This window comes from Falco peregrinus, chromosome 4 (genome assembly GCF_023634155.1).
Source record: "Falco peregrinus isolate bFalPer1 chromosome 4, bFalPer1.pri, whole genome shotgun sequence".
NCBI classification, from domain to species: domain Eukaryota; kingdom Metazoa; phylum Chordata; class Aves; order Falconiformes; family Falconidae; genus Falco; species Falco peregrinus.
Window position 1 is genome coordinate 40,575,742 of NC_073724.1, and position 15,252 is coordinate 40,590,993.

At 43.6% G+C, this 15,252-nt stretch overlaps 1 protein-coding gene across 1 annotated transcript in view; it reads left to right on the forward strand.

Moving 5' to 3' along the window:
• The window catches only part of LOC101922822 (amine oxidase [flavin-containing] A), a 37,733-nt gene extending 22,989 nt beyond the window's left edge, over positions 1-14,744 (forward strand). The window contains exons 6-15 of the mRNA XM_055801493.1: positions 1,734-1,875; positions 3,709-3,858; positions 5,130-5,289; positions 6,594-6,690; positions 8,249-8,302; positions 9,213-9,270; positions 9,701-9,798; positions 11,260-11,371; positions 12,836-12,898; positions 13,380-14,744. Of these exons, the coding sequence (XP_055657468.1) occupies positions 1,734-1,875; positions 3,709-3,858; positions 5,130-5,289; positions 6,594-6,690; positions 8,249-8,302; positions 9,213-9,270; positions 9,701-9,798; positions 11,260-11,371; positions 12,836-12,898; positions 13,380-13,535 (1,090 nt within the window). The 3' untranslated portion in view covers positions 13,536-14,744. The remainder of the gene's footprint in view (positions 1-1,733; positions 1,876-3,708; positions 3,859-5,129; positions 5,290-6,593; positions 6,691-8,248; positions 8,303-9,212; positions 9,271-9,700; positions 9,799-11,259; positions 11,372-12,835; positions 12,899-13,379) is intronic.
• The last annotated feature ends 508 nt before the right edge of the window (positions 14,745-15,252 follow it).

Consider the following 15,252-nt stretch of genomic DNA (forward strand, 5'->3'; position numbering starts at 1 on the left):
AAAAAAGAAACAATATTCAATATGAGGTGACAACACCTGGAAATACTCTTCCTTTCTTTTTTCAATTAGTTCTCTTTGTAAGGCAGAGAGAAGTGTGCTTATACGAGCATTTGTGTCCCCACTTGCTGTGATGGCCCCTGTGGTACTCTGCAATGCTCTGCTCCCTTGCAGTCAGCGTCTCTTATTTGTGCGGCAGTGCCATTTGCTCTTTCATTCTGACTGTGGTTTAGCCCTGTGCCTGCAGCTTCCTGACCAAAATTTTCTATTTGAAATTTATTTTGCTGGCTTAAATCTTGCTACAGCTCCATGTGATACATGCCATTGGTACCGTGTGGTACAGCTGTTTGGACTTTATCCCTCTGTGGAACTGCAGCTTTCTTTATCATTAGTTTTATGAGCCGTTTGCCTGCAAACTCGGATACTTTGAACTACCTTTTCTGTTGCAAGTGCACTGGCTCTTCCTCTTCTAGTTTTTACTGTTCCTCTTAGTCAGGGAGATGGTGGAGTATAAACAGAACTGGGTTTATAGTGGTCTCTCCTGTAACATGCTTCTCTGCAAGACTGCTTCTATTGTCAGTGGTTTTGTGGCACTCCAGTTTTAATGGATGTGCTCAGCTGAAACATGTTCAAAAACTCAGTAAAAAGCTGTTTTAGATCTTCAGGCCAACCCAGATCTTTCTACGCATAGTTAAAAAACATACTGCACTGAACAGAAAAGCTGTTCTGCAGCGTTTTCTATATGACTTTGGTCAAGATTATAAAAGATTTGTTTGTCATGTGTCACAGATCAGCATCTACTGACCCTGGAGACTTCACATTCCTCAGGCCTGAACCCGCTGCAGTAGTGTAGTATCGTGGTGCTTTCAGGACTGTGGCAGAGGGTTCTTGTGTGCAGGATGTTTTCATATCCTGGCTAATGAAATAGAAGTGACTGGACTTCATACCCAGGGAAATGAGGTTATAAAAGTTTATAAGTTACAAGGTTCCTTCCTTTAGCAGGTAATTATAAATTAATGTTGTTTTATAAAACTTCATTCAAGTCAAAGACCTTTCATCTTCTTTGCAAAATGATCTCAATTCTCCTAGCAATCTGTAGCCACAAGTGAAAGAAATGGGAATAGCCAGGTCCTCGTTTCCTGCTGCTGTAACTCAGTTTACGTTCAGAGGGCTTACTGTGGTAGAAAGCTGACCCTCTCCTCATGTTTACAGCAATGATTGCCAATTTGGTTTCTCTGGGTTATTTACCATGTCTGATTCTTGGTTTCACGAAAGGTCTGTGCAGGGGGTGAGAGATGGTGAATGTCTTGGCCATGTGGCTGACAGAGTCCCTTGGGGTCTATCAGACCTTGGAAGTTATGTGTCCAGTGAGCTCCCCATGGAGGAGAAATGCAGAAGAGTTTCACTAATTGGTTACCAAATGCATTCTCCTGTTGAGAAAAATACTTTGTTATGATACAAGGAATAGCAGCTGGGAAGCTATTTAAAAAAATAACTAAGGTGAAATCAGTGGGATTTGAAACTGAGTGGGTAAATTATTTGGGAGGGAGGGAAGTGCTGATATAAACTCATTGAATCAGTCTCACTACAAAATAAAAAATGAGATCGATATAAATCATCTTGGCTTTTCTGACTTTAGGAAAGCAGCCCTTATCGAGAATAACAAAGAAAATCCTGAAAGCAGTCAGGAAGTCATGTTTACTTACTACCTGTTTCTGCTCCTGTTTCTCATGCAGAGCTGCTAGAGAATTTGCCACCTTATTTGTGAATATCAACGTCACATCCGAGCCTCATGAAGTCTCTGCTCTCTGGTTCCTGTGGTATGTGAGGCAGTGTGGGGGCACAGCCAGGATTTTCTCCATCACCAATGGGGGCCAGGTACAAAATGTCTCATATTCTTCCTCCTCTCTTGGAACCATAAAGAGCAAGTGTGTTGTGCTCGTCAAAGGCCTGCAGTTAGTGAAGAGAGGAAGAAATACCAAGTGCATGTGGCACCAGAAACAGTTGTGTTCTCATGGGGTGGAACAGCCCTCTCAGCTAGCTCTGTACAATGAGGAATTTTATTAGCTAGGCTTTGAGATAAATTGGGGCAATTGAATCAGTTGTTTTTTCCTGCGTTCACATCAGCACAGTCCTTTTGTTGCTGTTTTGTTGTTTCTTGGCCAGTCTGTTTTCTGTGGGTTACTTAGCACTTCTGAATTTTTTAATGAGTTCAAAGCAAGTGTACTTCAGAGTGAAATAACTTTTTTTGGCATTAGAACCTCTAATGGCAAGAGTTGGAAATAGATAGCAAAAGGCCTGTCCTTCTTGGGACAGCTCACATGGCAGCATGTTTTCTGAGCTACTTTAGACTGTTTCAGGTCATGGCTGCCTGCAGAACATCATGGTTTATGTTATTGTTCTGGATGAAGTTTCAGAAAAGGGGAGAGGGGGCAGTCAAAGTAATTTGGATGTGGTATGTTGGCACCCTTTACTAGCCTCCTACCTCAGTTAACATGGCCTCAGGAAGCATGCATAGCATTTTAGACCTAACCTACTAACAGCAAAAGTGGAGACAGTACCGCACCCTTCCAACTGTGGGGGATAGGGAGGCTGTAGGAGAAGCTGCTTGGAGAGATGCAGCCTCCATTAACGTCTGTCCATTGGGGTAAGAGTAGACAACTGTGTGTCAGAAAGGATGTAAATAGAACTAATGCTGCCCTGAGGCAGGAGCAAGACCTCGGAGCATTCCTCCTCAGGAGCACCTCAGCCACGTTTGCTGTCCCATGTCAGCAACTGCTAGATGTTGCAGCAGGAATTAAAAATAAAACTAATCCTAAGTTACATGTAGCTAAACAAGACATGTGGAGAGGGGAAAGCTAGCCTGGGAAGAGCACTTTGTTTTCTTTCTGCCTGGATGGGGCAAGCTGTCTTGCTTTCTACCATCCTTCCCACTCCCCCCAGTCAAAATCATTTGGGCAAAAATGCTAAAGGTTGCTGACTTAGCAGCCATGATGAGTCTTGTAAGACTTCCTCAGGCAGTATTTCAGTCTTTCAGCACAAAGAGACTCTGTGAATCCTTTCCTCTCTGCCAGTACCAGCATCTTCTACGTGAAAGTGAGCCGCTTGATGTAGCGCTGGTGGCCGGTAGATAAAAGAGGGTTAGTGCTTCCCCTGAGCCTCTGCACAGGCATTGCAAGGAAATATGTGTCACAGGTTGTGCTTTTTTCCAGACAGCAATATCTTCGTGTCTTCCCAGGGACAGATAAAGCTCATTGCCTGCTGCACTCGAGGCCAGACCCAGTTAAAAAGATCAGTCTTGCTTCTGAGCTGGTGCAGGCTTTCCCTGTACAGGTGCAAGCTGGTGCCTTTGTCACACATGAGGGTGTCGGTAGCACAGTGATGGATAAAATACTCAAAACCTCTTTTTAATGAACCAATATGTTTATGCTAGCTAGCATACCTGCATTATAGATGTTTGTTCACTAGGCTTCAAGAGTCTTCAAGCCAGCTAATTGAGGAAACCATTCCAAAAGTGGTTTAGGCAGCAATCCTCACTGAGGGTCAGGTTTATGGCTTTGCTCTTCTGAAAGTCTGGGACTCTTTATGCACCCTTAGGACTTGCTGGTTTGGCCTGGAGTTTCTTGATTATGAGCAGAAGTCATATTCAGTGTCATTGTGTGTGATTAATGCTGGTGATTTTTTTGTGTTTCTTTTCTGTTTGTTTTGTAGGAGAGGAAGTTTAAAGGGGGTTCTGGTCAGATATCGGAGAAAATAATGGAACGCCTTGAAGGCAGAGTTAAACTGGAGAGACCTGTGGTCCTTATTGATCAGACAGGTGATAATGTCATTGTGGAGACTCTAAACCATGAGATATATGAGGTAATTTGATCAGAATAGAAGTAGAGTATGCATTTGGTGGGGGAATATATCTGCTGTAGCTCTTAGCCAGATGTAATCAGGAAGTACCCATTTGTGTGTGTCTATTTCTCAGACTACACTGACGCTCTGTGAAACCTGCTTTACAGATTTATTTATGACTGGGTCTCTTCTTGGTATTCTGCTAGTTAGTTTCTGTCATTACTCTGCTTTTTCTGCCCTAACTTTTCCTGTGATTATATATTTTTACATATTAGTTCTGCATTGAGACCATTTCAAAGAAAGGAAAGTAATGTTCCTGTTCATACCTAAGTTTGTGGTTTGCAGAACAAAAAGAAAAAAAGAAAAGACATTTCAAATGCCTTTAGTAAGATTTTGCCTCTGCACAGTGGTGCTGTGAAATGCTCCATCAGTACATGACTACCCACGGTGGCACCCATGGAGTGGCAGCTCCCTTCTGCACACACAGCCCAGCCTGCCACGGGGGTTTGTGCAGGACCATCATGGTCTGCAAAACCCCTGTCTCACAGGTGGCAGTGTTTGGAGGGTATTTAGAGAAAGATAGCAGAAAAGGAAGGGGGTGTTTGACAGAGAAGGTGGTCTAAGGATGTCCTGGAGAAGGGACCCTTCTCTCCCTCCCCCAGGGATTTTTAAACCCTGGCTTCTCCCTCCATGCTGCATGAGTGACAGCCAAGTCAGAGGAGGCTGTCTTCCTGCACTCAGTGGCCCCATCAGTGTGAGAGCACCTGAGAGCAGCAGCATCTGTTGTAATACACTGTTACCCTGAGCCCTGAAACCAAGCATCCTTCATCGCTCCAGTCAGAAACAGGACCTGCAGGATGGATGGAGCATGTTCAGGAAAGCTGAAATCACCATCAGTGTTGCTTGTCCTGAAGTAGTATCCTGTGAACGTGCATGACTTTTTTTAACAGCTTATAATTTCGAAAAATGTGGGTCGTGTTTTCCTGGGGATGATAAAAGGCAGTTTTACCTATGCTAGATCATCTATCTTGCCCCTTTTCCCCACCTGCCTCCATCCAAGTATCAGCTCTGGTCCTGTAGTATCTGGAAAGCTGTCAAGCATCATCTAACCACAAAACAACATGTTTTTCCCAGATCCTTTTTCTGAAGTGGCAGATTTATTTTGGTCACCTGGAAATACCTGTGTGGGAAAGCTGTTAACAACTAATAAGGGTGTCTTTCAAACATGTCCTGTAGGGCAAGCTCATTGAGAGGCAGCGCCTTGTCTGTACTGACTATGGTTTGTGTTTCAGGGCAAGTATGTGATCAGTGCTATCCCTCCGATCCTGACAACGAAGATTCATTACAAACCAGCACTACCTCCAAAGAGAAACCAGTTAATTCAGCGTTTGCCTATGGGGTGTGTCATAAAATGCATGGTGTACTACAGGGAAGCCTTCTGGCAGAGGAAGGGTATGTGGGGAAAGTGAAGGACTTGGGAGCCCCATGCGACATGAGTTTTGAAGCTCTGCTATCTGTCAGTCAGGGAATAAATCTAAGGCAGGGTTAAATGTGCAAACCACAAACTGAAACGCACAGAAAAGTGAAAGGTAAAGCTCCTTAGAAAAGAGCTCTTCCTCCAAGCTTGGGTGCACACCTTGTCCCAAACATGAGTCTGGACCCAAATAGGATCCCAAATCTCATTGTTGCTAGCTGAGAAGGGATGACAGAGAACAAGCAAGGTTTCTCTGGGAAGCACTGCGGAAACTAACGCATAGAAGCAGTGACCTTGCAGCAGCAGGTCCTCACTTCTCCCTGCCAGGGACAGAGTTAGGGCAGACAGAGAGAATTTATAGCAGATGACAAGGAGAGCTTAAGGTGTAAGCAAGACCTTGCCCTGTTTTTAATCCTCTGATCTACAGACTTGATATCTCAGAGTACTGGGAAAAGTAGCTTAGGTTTTTGTTTAACTCCGGATATTTTTTCTATGTGTTACAACATCATGTGTTTCTCAGCTTTAACTGATACTATTTCCAGAACAGTTTGTATGAACAGATTAGTTTCCACTTCCTATGAAACAATACTGAGAGTTGCACTGGGTGAGAGTATTTCTTAATCAAAAGAATATTATTTTGTATGTTTCAGGGCATAAACCAGCCCTTGGGATTAGAAGAAAATGTAGGCAGGTTTATGCGTTGTTATCTATATGAGATTTTTTTGCGTGTTCATCTGAAACATGTACTGTTGTGATACTAGATTAGACAGCCTGTGTTTCTGCCACTTTGCTGTTATGGGACACTATTCCTGACAGTCTTGTCATCAGCAAAATGAATACAGGGTGTAAATCTGAGCCCGCACTGACCAGATGTAATTACACTGGGTTTTGTTGCTGCTGTTGTTGTTTTGGCCGAAGTAACTCATGGAATGAACCATCATAGTTCTTGCTACATCCATTTATTTTTAATGTTTATCCCCCCTAAATAGAAAGCCAAAGAGACTTGCAATAATCCACAGAATTTCCTTGCTAAATAATAATGGAATTTAAATATGACTTGTGTAAGTCTGTGTATAAGATCTCCCAGAGTCAGAGGGAAGAGAGGAAAGAGGCTGTTACAAAAACACTTCAGACATGTAGGCGTTATTGGTAACGAAGGAGTTTCTGTATAGTTCCTTTTGTGGATAATTTTATTTGCTCATTACTGGCAGAAAGAATGGTCATCAACAAGTTTCTCTGACAATAATTTTGTTTCCTCTCACCCCCCACCCCGCTGCCTTAGGTTATTGTGGTTCCTTCCTCATTGAGGATGAAGAGTCTCCAATTGGAATAACCATAGATGACACGAAACCTGATGGATCTTTCCCTGCCATTATGGGGTGAAGAGCTTCTAGCCTATACTTACAAATGTTTATTTCTTTTTGTCTGAAGGAGTGGGAGGAGGAGGAAGAGGGGACATGGCCAGGTTACATCAGTGGGGACCACTCCCACAGTCTTCACAGATGGAGGAGAGCACTTCTGACAAGCCTTTCGTGCCTCTCTAGTCCGTATAAGCTTTCAGATTAAGTATCTGCTACAGATATCCCAATGCAAAGGAGATGCTTGGGAAGGAGTTCCTGAATTCAGCTGTAGTTCATTTTAAGCATTCAGTTAATGGTTTTTTGCTGTGTAATGGATTTAGAAATAAATCCTTTTCTTGAGTAGCTTTGTGAGCCTGTGTTCAGCTTATGTTGGACCTTGTATTTAGTGCCTGGGCCAAAATGAAAATGCAGTTGTCCAAGAAATCCTCATTTGCCTCCTCTCCCCACGGACCCGAGGCAGAGCAATGAACATCAGCTGGTGGCGGAGTAGGGTAAGCAGCCATGCAGTGAAGAAATCAGGCTTCTGAAGAAACTGCCAAGTAAAAAAGTTGTAGTTTGGACAAACAGATAGGAAAATATGTAACAGCATTGACTGGCTTTTAGAATAGGTTAAGCCAATATGAACAAACAGTATTTACTAAAGCTTCCACTGGTGACACTGCCAAAAAATGGCCAATATAAATATCAGGTAACTACTTCTTAAGTATCTGGCAAGGAAAGCTTGCCACTTCTACTGAACTGTACATGTTTATGGCATGTTCAAGGCTTAAAAACTTCTGTGACCTGAGAGCAGTAAGCCTCCTCCAAACCGCATATGGCAAACAGGCTTCTCCTTTCTCCTTGTGAATTGATGCAACTTTCTGAAAGAGTGCAGGAACATACTTCACCCCGGGTATCTCCACTAAGGTCAGATTAACTAATTGCCAAATCTGTTTCCTTCAAGCTGAATAAGTATTCACCCCGGTTCTTACAGGACTGGTCCATGACGCTGTGCAGTGCTTGTCAGAGCAGCAGGCTCCTGTCACTTATTGACACCAAATGACGTGGGCAGTGGTACAGCCAGCTGTCTGCAAGACTTCAAAAGCTCAGGAAAACTCAAGGTCTCAGTCCTTTTGAATAAGACCTAGGTGTAAGAGGGTAGGCAGTGCAGGGTACTTTGCTGGATGCTGTCATCTCTCTGCCCACTTTGGGTGTGACTTTGCTCTCCTGAGTCAGTGGGGATGGAGAGAGAGTTCATTCCCACAGAGCAAAGTGAGGCCAGCGCTGGCAGCTTTGAAAATGCGCTTGCAATCCGCAGCTTCCTCATCTGGTAGCTGCCAGGCAGTCCTCTCTGCCTGCCCTCTGGGAATGCATGCACTGCCTTTCAGCTGACTCCCCAGGGTACCCTGCACAGGCCTTTTCACCCATGTGACCTGTAATTATTAAGTGATAAGGTATGATGAAAAAACGTCAAGCCCATTACGTACCGGTGAAGTGATCTGCCTGTCTTTTTTTAGAGTAATTTCAAGTAAGAGCATGCAAATCAGCTGGGGTGCTGACACTGCATGATATTTATATGCTATATTTTCCTTTTCAGTTTCATCCTTACCAGAAAGGCCATTAAACTGGCCCATCTCAATAAGGAAGAGAGGTAAGAGTTCAGAAACTGTGAATATTTCAGAAGCCAGTCAGTTCTCTGGGATGCTTCCCCACAGGAATGTGTGTGAATGTGTGTGTGCGGGTGCATGCATACACATGCACAGTGCAACTACCAATACTGGAAATTGGGGCAAAAATTGAGCTTTTAGTATAAACAGGCCAAGACACTAATGCTAATATCCACCCAGCTGTGGATATTTCTGAGTTTCCGGGTCCTGCCCGCTCTTCTGTGTTATGACAGACTTACCAGCTCTGTGTCTCTGTGTGGACTGAGAAGATTTTCCAAAGACGTTCCCAGACTGCATCACCACTAAATGATGCTTCACCCCAGGGATATAGGGAGCGCTGACATGCCTAGTTTTGGATGTCCTTCACATTCAGACTGGGTGATAAAATTTTTAAATCTCTACATTTTCAACAATATGATTTCACCATTAGTCTGTGAAATGAACAAACAGGACTTTCTAAATGAGATTTTTGGTACGCATGCAAGTGAAAGAGGAGTTCTGCTTAGGAATGTGAGCAGTTTTCTCTCATATTTTGGTCTCAGCTATAGCAAATCTGTAGGGATTTCATTGATTTATATTGCTTCTCTTCTAGTCTTACACCAGTGAACAAGAGAATGAATTGGCTTTGCTTCCTAAAATAACAAAGATTTAGTTTTTTTAGAGCTCGTTGCCAAAATCAACCTTCATCTCCATTCCCTGGTCCATCTTGGATGTCACATTTATGCATCAACATTTGAAATATATATGTTAACAACTTAAAATGAGACTTAAAAACAAAGCCAAGCACAACTTTATTTCCAATGTATTGCAATAAATGTGACTTTTTTAATGAAAGCAGTAAGTGAGAGGTGGTTTTCCACCTTTTTTTTCCTGACTGATCTTATTTTCCTATAGGAAGAAGAAGATCTGTGAGGCATATGCCAAAGCAATGGGGATGGAAGAGGCTTTACATGTAAGAAATGAATGCCTGTTTTCACCTCTGTTGTACAGTAATGTTGCTTCTTTGTTCTGGAGGATGAAGCTGAAATTCCTGGTACCTAAAATGTGTACCTAAACCTGCATGTTGTGCCATACAGTCTGTAGTCCCAAGGGGAGTGCAGCAGCATCTAGTACAGGAAGAAAAGAGCTGCCAGTCTCACTGTTTACAAGAAGAGAGAAGGGAGTACATGGTTTAATTTGTCCTGTCATTTCCCCATGGGAGGCTAGTGCTTCTGTAAAATGCAAAGATTTGTTTTGTGCAGATGAATAGCATTAGCTAGATGAAACGGCACTCCTTTGACAGGTATCCTTAGCTTGTTTTTTCCCTCTTCAAAGGAAATGGATTCTTTATTTCCAATTTCTCTGCCACTGTTTCACTCTCTAATATTTGCTGATACTTACAGCCAGTGCATTATGAAGAAAAGAACTGGAGCATGGAGCAATATTCAGGAGGTTGCTACACAGCCTACTTCCCACCAGGCATAATGTATTCTTACGGAAGGTAAGACAGAGAATGCTTTGCTCTCTAATACACATTTCTTAGCTTGTGTACGATGATATACCTTATGCAACAAACTTAACGGTATATGTAGCATATTGGGGGAACTCCAACCCTCCTTCCACTCCCCTACTCCCCACCTAACAAGGATCTTGCTATTGACTTTAATAAGAGCAGATTTTCTCTTGTGACTTTCAAGGAAACAAAACACAGTCACAAAGGACCCATTAGAGCCACGAAACCTTTCCCCACTAGGTTACTTACAATATTTGCCACTATGCAGTATTTGCAATAGATCCCTTTAAAGCTAAGACCTTGAGGGCACACATCTTGGACAGATGAAGAGTCCTTGTCTGACTGTGTAGGTGGAGCATCAGGTTCTGGTGAAGCTGGTTGAGTCGCATCTGGAGGGGAAGGCACAAAACCCTTATATGAAAACTCATTTGCTTCTCCCACCCAGCAAAGCCTCCCATGCTCTCCCCACACATAACTGCTGTATTCCTAAAGGAACATGTTAGATGATACTGATTAATACTAGGTATAGCACTGAAAAGTGTGTGGAAGGCACGGTTCAGCACATAATGGGAACAACCAGACAAATCTTGTATCCATAGCCAAAGACCAGACAAACCATGTAGCACATCACAGTGTGAGCTCCTGAGCATGTCCATCATGGAGTTACACCCTGCCTCCGTGCCAAGACGCGTGTGGGAAGAAGTCACCTCGTGCACTGGCTTGTCTGTTGTAATTTATCTGAACACTTGGGTACTGATCAGTGAGGCCTCTGGCCTGGGGAGGCTGGTGTCAGGCAGACAGGGAGAACCTAACGGGGGGTTAGATGGGAGCCCTTAGAGCAAGCATCTCTCTCTGTGGGAAAGGGAGCTCCTTGCCTGTGGCTGGGTTGACCGGTATGCTTGTGCAGCTTTGCACAGCTGAAGGGCTGGCTTATGTGACCCTACAGGGTGAATGCAGCTCCCTGAATGCTGAGGCTTTCAGCTGCTCTCCCCTTTTGGCAGGACTGGCAGTCAGGCAAGTCCAGCCCCCGAGTAGAAGCTGGTATTAGTGACCTATCACTGCAAAAATGTCATTCACATCCTATTGTAATGGCAGGATAACAACAAAGCTGCCATGCGGAAGACATAAATCTATCAGCTGCCCTGCATTTCTGGAGGCTGTTAGGATTATCCCTTATCCCAGCACTAAAATAAGGCTCATGTTATTTTGCACAGAAGCTGGGCACTGATTTATGCCTTAGATTTTCTCTGTCTCAGATCTTGAGTTTTGTGTACAGAAGCAAGTAGGTGGTCCTGTGGGTACAGTTCATGGCACCATACTCTCCAGCCCAGGTTTGTAGGAATTCTGCAGAACTGAAGTTGAGTGCCCCGTCAAAATCCGTAAGTTGCTTTCAGAAGGATCATCACCTTCCTGTTACTTGTCATCTGACATTCTCCATTTATTTTGAAGGATCATTCGGCAGCCCATTGACAGAATCTACTTTGCTGGCACAGAGACAGCTACCCAATGGAGTGGATACATGGAGGGGGCCGTACAGGCAGGAGAGAGAGCAGCCAGAGAGGTACAGACTGTTGGTTTGCTTTCAACGCCTCTATTAAAAGGCTAAAAAGGATTAAGTACAGCTTGGAGAGTCTGATTTTGTGCATCACACCCTGTAATTGTGCAGAGGTTCCTAGAATTGATGGGGAAGAATCCCAGAAAAGGATGTGAGCCATAGCCTTCTTTTTTTTAATTAACTTTACTCAGTTTGCTATTGAATAAAGTGAAACCAAAAATCTCACCTGAGTCAGAACGTTACGCGGTGTGTCTCTGCACTGGAGACTTAAAATGCAGCTCATGCCATATACCTCAGGTCTAGAGGAAAAAACCTCCAACCTGATGCTGCCTTTAGATATACTACCACAGCTTCTAACAAATTAATTGCTGTAGGTTTTAAAAGCCATTTAAGTCATTACAAATGCTCACAGCTATTTCCTATGCAGCAATCTGGAAATCTGAGCGTTGTTCTTATTTTTGATGTATCCCTTCTGCTTCTTCTTTTACGAGGGAGTGCTGTTAGCTCAGCTTTATGAATTCATAATGGTTGGCTCTGATAATGTCTGAATCTCCTCAGAATGACACATTTGGACTGGATTCCCAGTCACAGTGAAATCCCTTTACAACAGTCTGGAGGGAGGGAAAAAAGCCATTAAAGGGTGTACATTACAGTTACAACTACTGTATGGCAGGGCCACAGAGTTGTTATTTAAGAGAAAATCAGCCCTTTGCTTCCATTTGACAGAATGTCATACTCACCTTATAATTCTCATTACCTGCTGTGTTTCGTATCGCCTAATTTTTCTTTCTCCATGCCTGTGAGCAGTAGTTACAAAGACAGTGAGCTGTCTCTTCTGGAGACAGTCGTTTGCCCCTGAGAACCTCCATGATTCTTGCACTCAGTTTATTCAAAAGAAAAATCTTTAATGAGCTTTGTACTGCCAAATACTGAATAGCCAAGAGATAACTTTGTCATTGTATGCTTTGAAAGACCTAGAGTTGTATTTCTCCTTTTTCTAGTTTGTGATCCAAGCAGCATCACTCCTAACAGACTTTGTGTCCTGAGTGTGTGGTGGTAACCTCACCTTGCTATTTCTCCAGCTGTCATGTGAAAAAGCATTTTCACTTGTACTCAGAAAAAAAATTAAAATAAACATCTAGAGAAGCTGTAGTTTTTGTGGATTCCTGAGTGAAGTCCTACTTTTTACAAATGATTCTGTGAAACTGTCCTTGCTTAAAACACTGGTTAGGCACAGGACTGTTTGATGGCCAGCTGTCATATATTTACACAAACTACCAAAACTGCCTCCATCTCTCTTTGCTAATATTAGCAGAGAGATCATTGTACATTTTCTGGTTTACTTTCAGCTAGTCATAGTTGTGCCTTTTTTAAATGTCACCTTGCTCTGACTCGCTCTGCTCTTCCAAAATGGAAAGTAGTGTGGGTTTTAATTTTTTCTCACGTGGTACAAATAATTTGTTTTCCTAGATACTGTACAGGATGGGGAGGATCTCAGAGAATGAAATTTGGATGCCAGAGCCGGAGTCAAAGGTAAGCCAGACTTTCTTGTCACACAGTCAGGCTGAAGCTCCTGCTTCAGTAATTCCTATGGAGCTGCCCCCAGGTGAGGTTTGGGTTACGTCACATGCTGATGGTATTAATTGTTTTGACTTGTCCAAGGAATATTGTTGCCCCTGTCTGAGGAGTGGATGGCCGAGAGCCAGGGACAAAGAACTCGGAGCCTGGGGGACTGCAAAATGCAGGAAATAATCCTAGTTCTGCCCATTCCCAAATCATGGTCTTAAGCCAAATATAACCTCCTTCCAGTCACAAGCAACTCCACCTTCACTGTCCTGTAGCTGTTCAGGATGACAGAAAATACATTTCACAGCCATGACCCTCCACCCCCATGCTCCAGTCTGGTCCTCAGGAGAAACCTGTGATCTCCCCAGCCTAGTGGGGCACATTTGCTGCCTCCCCTCTCATGCAGTGAGGGAAACTCTATAGCAGTACCATCTCCTTTCTCCCCCAGGATGTCCCAGCCCGACCATTCACCACCAGCTTCTGGGAGAGGAACCTGCCCTCCGCACCAGGATTGCTGTGCCTGCTTAGCTCTGCCATCTTCTTCACCTCTGTGGCTGCTGCAGGGCTGTTTGCCTGTAAAAAGGGACAGCTAATTCGAAACTAGCGGGGACCACGTCTGGTGGAAGCTGCATACTCCCTGTTCTTCCCTTTTACCAGATGATTGTTGGTTTTGGAGAGAAGTGCCACGGACAGCAGGAAAGGGCAAAAGTCATTGTTCTTGTGATTTTTCTTTTTAGTACCATAATTAATGCATCAAATCTACTGCAGCTGCTACCAGCTAAACAGAAATAAATCAACTGTGGGCACATTTTTCTAATTTCCCTTTCCTTTTTCCATCTGTTTTGATTGGACATGATCATATCGATGGTGCATTCCTAATACAGACAAGGCAAAATGCAGATCACACCTTTCCCAAAAGGCAGAGAGGCCTTGGAGAATGTATTTGTTTCTACTCACTGCTTTATTTTTTACCACACAAGATAATAAATGCCCTTATGTATTCACTTCAGTTAGCAGCTCAGAATATCTGAGGTTATTCCCATAACATCCCTGCTGCACGGAAGAGATTACCGTGCCTATCAGATGTAGAATTGCCAAATTAATTTTCAGATGCGTTTGATTAATTATTAATCATTGCAATGTGAAACTTAACCACGAGCTGGATGAAAAGAGGTAATTAGCACGAAGCAGCTCACTAAATGGTGAGAGAGGAAGCACGAGTGGACTTTATTCTGCCCGCTACCGAGCAAACATCTGTGATTCCCTGTTCTGCAGGGTGCCTTCGCCAGCACAGCACGGCCACGGCGCAGCTCTCGGTTACTTCCTGGCCCAAGAGCATCTGATCCAGCCAAGCCGTTTGCTGTTAAACCAGAGTGAAATGAATTAGCAAAGTTAAATCCCTTCTGACTTGCAGCAGGTGCTAGCTGTTATTTTCCAAATGGCAGCAGTTTCCTGGCTCCCTGTCAATTTGCTGCCCCTCATTTTGCTTGTGATCTGCACCGCCAATTCCTCCAATAAGGAGAAATATATTTGGGGCTTGAATTACTGCCTTGTAGATTACAGTAATTGGGTGCATCTGCCTGTTCCACTCTTATTATGTACATGATGCACTTAAAATAATCACTTTAGTGTTGAACGAAGTCTGGAATATATGTTTCACAACGTACCATCATTATGCAGTCTTTTTGCCATGAAATGTGAGCATTGTATGTGTCCATGAACTCAACTGTCAATCAACATGGGTGAAATGTGCCTTTCCATAGTCCTGAAACCTTGGTAAGAGGAGCTCTTCTATAAACTTTTCTTGAGATTCTTTCTTGTGTTACTTTTGTGAGTTTGTGGAAGGTGATGTTTCTCTAGCGTGTGAAGTCACTAGGCGCAGCACATGCAGCAGCCACCGAACCCTTGCTTTGCTTGATACGATCCATATGTATACACCAACAGAAACACCTACATACCCAGGATGACGTCGCTCCTGGCCTCTACTTCAACCACATTCGTATGCACACAACAAGTGCAGGCCAGTCTCAGCCTAGGTGCTGGTGGGCTGCAAACCAGAAGCTGTTTCCAGAGGGAAGGGGTGCTTCAGGTGGCCCCTTGTCATCAGATGTGAGCAGGTGCTCATGGTGCCAGTGTTAAGCACTGCACAGGAAAGGTTGTACTGATGGTACATGTCTCCTGAGCTACTTTGTTCATTGTTCATTGATCCCCATTCTGTGTGGGGATCAGCCAGCCACTACCAGTTTCTCTGGCAGAAAAAAAGCCTGAACAGATTATTTATAAGGTGACCATCTACACTTTAAGCTTCAACTTTCCCATCT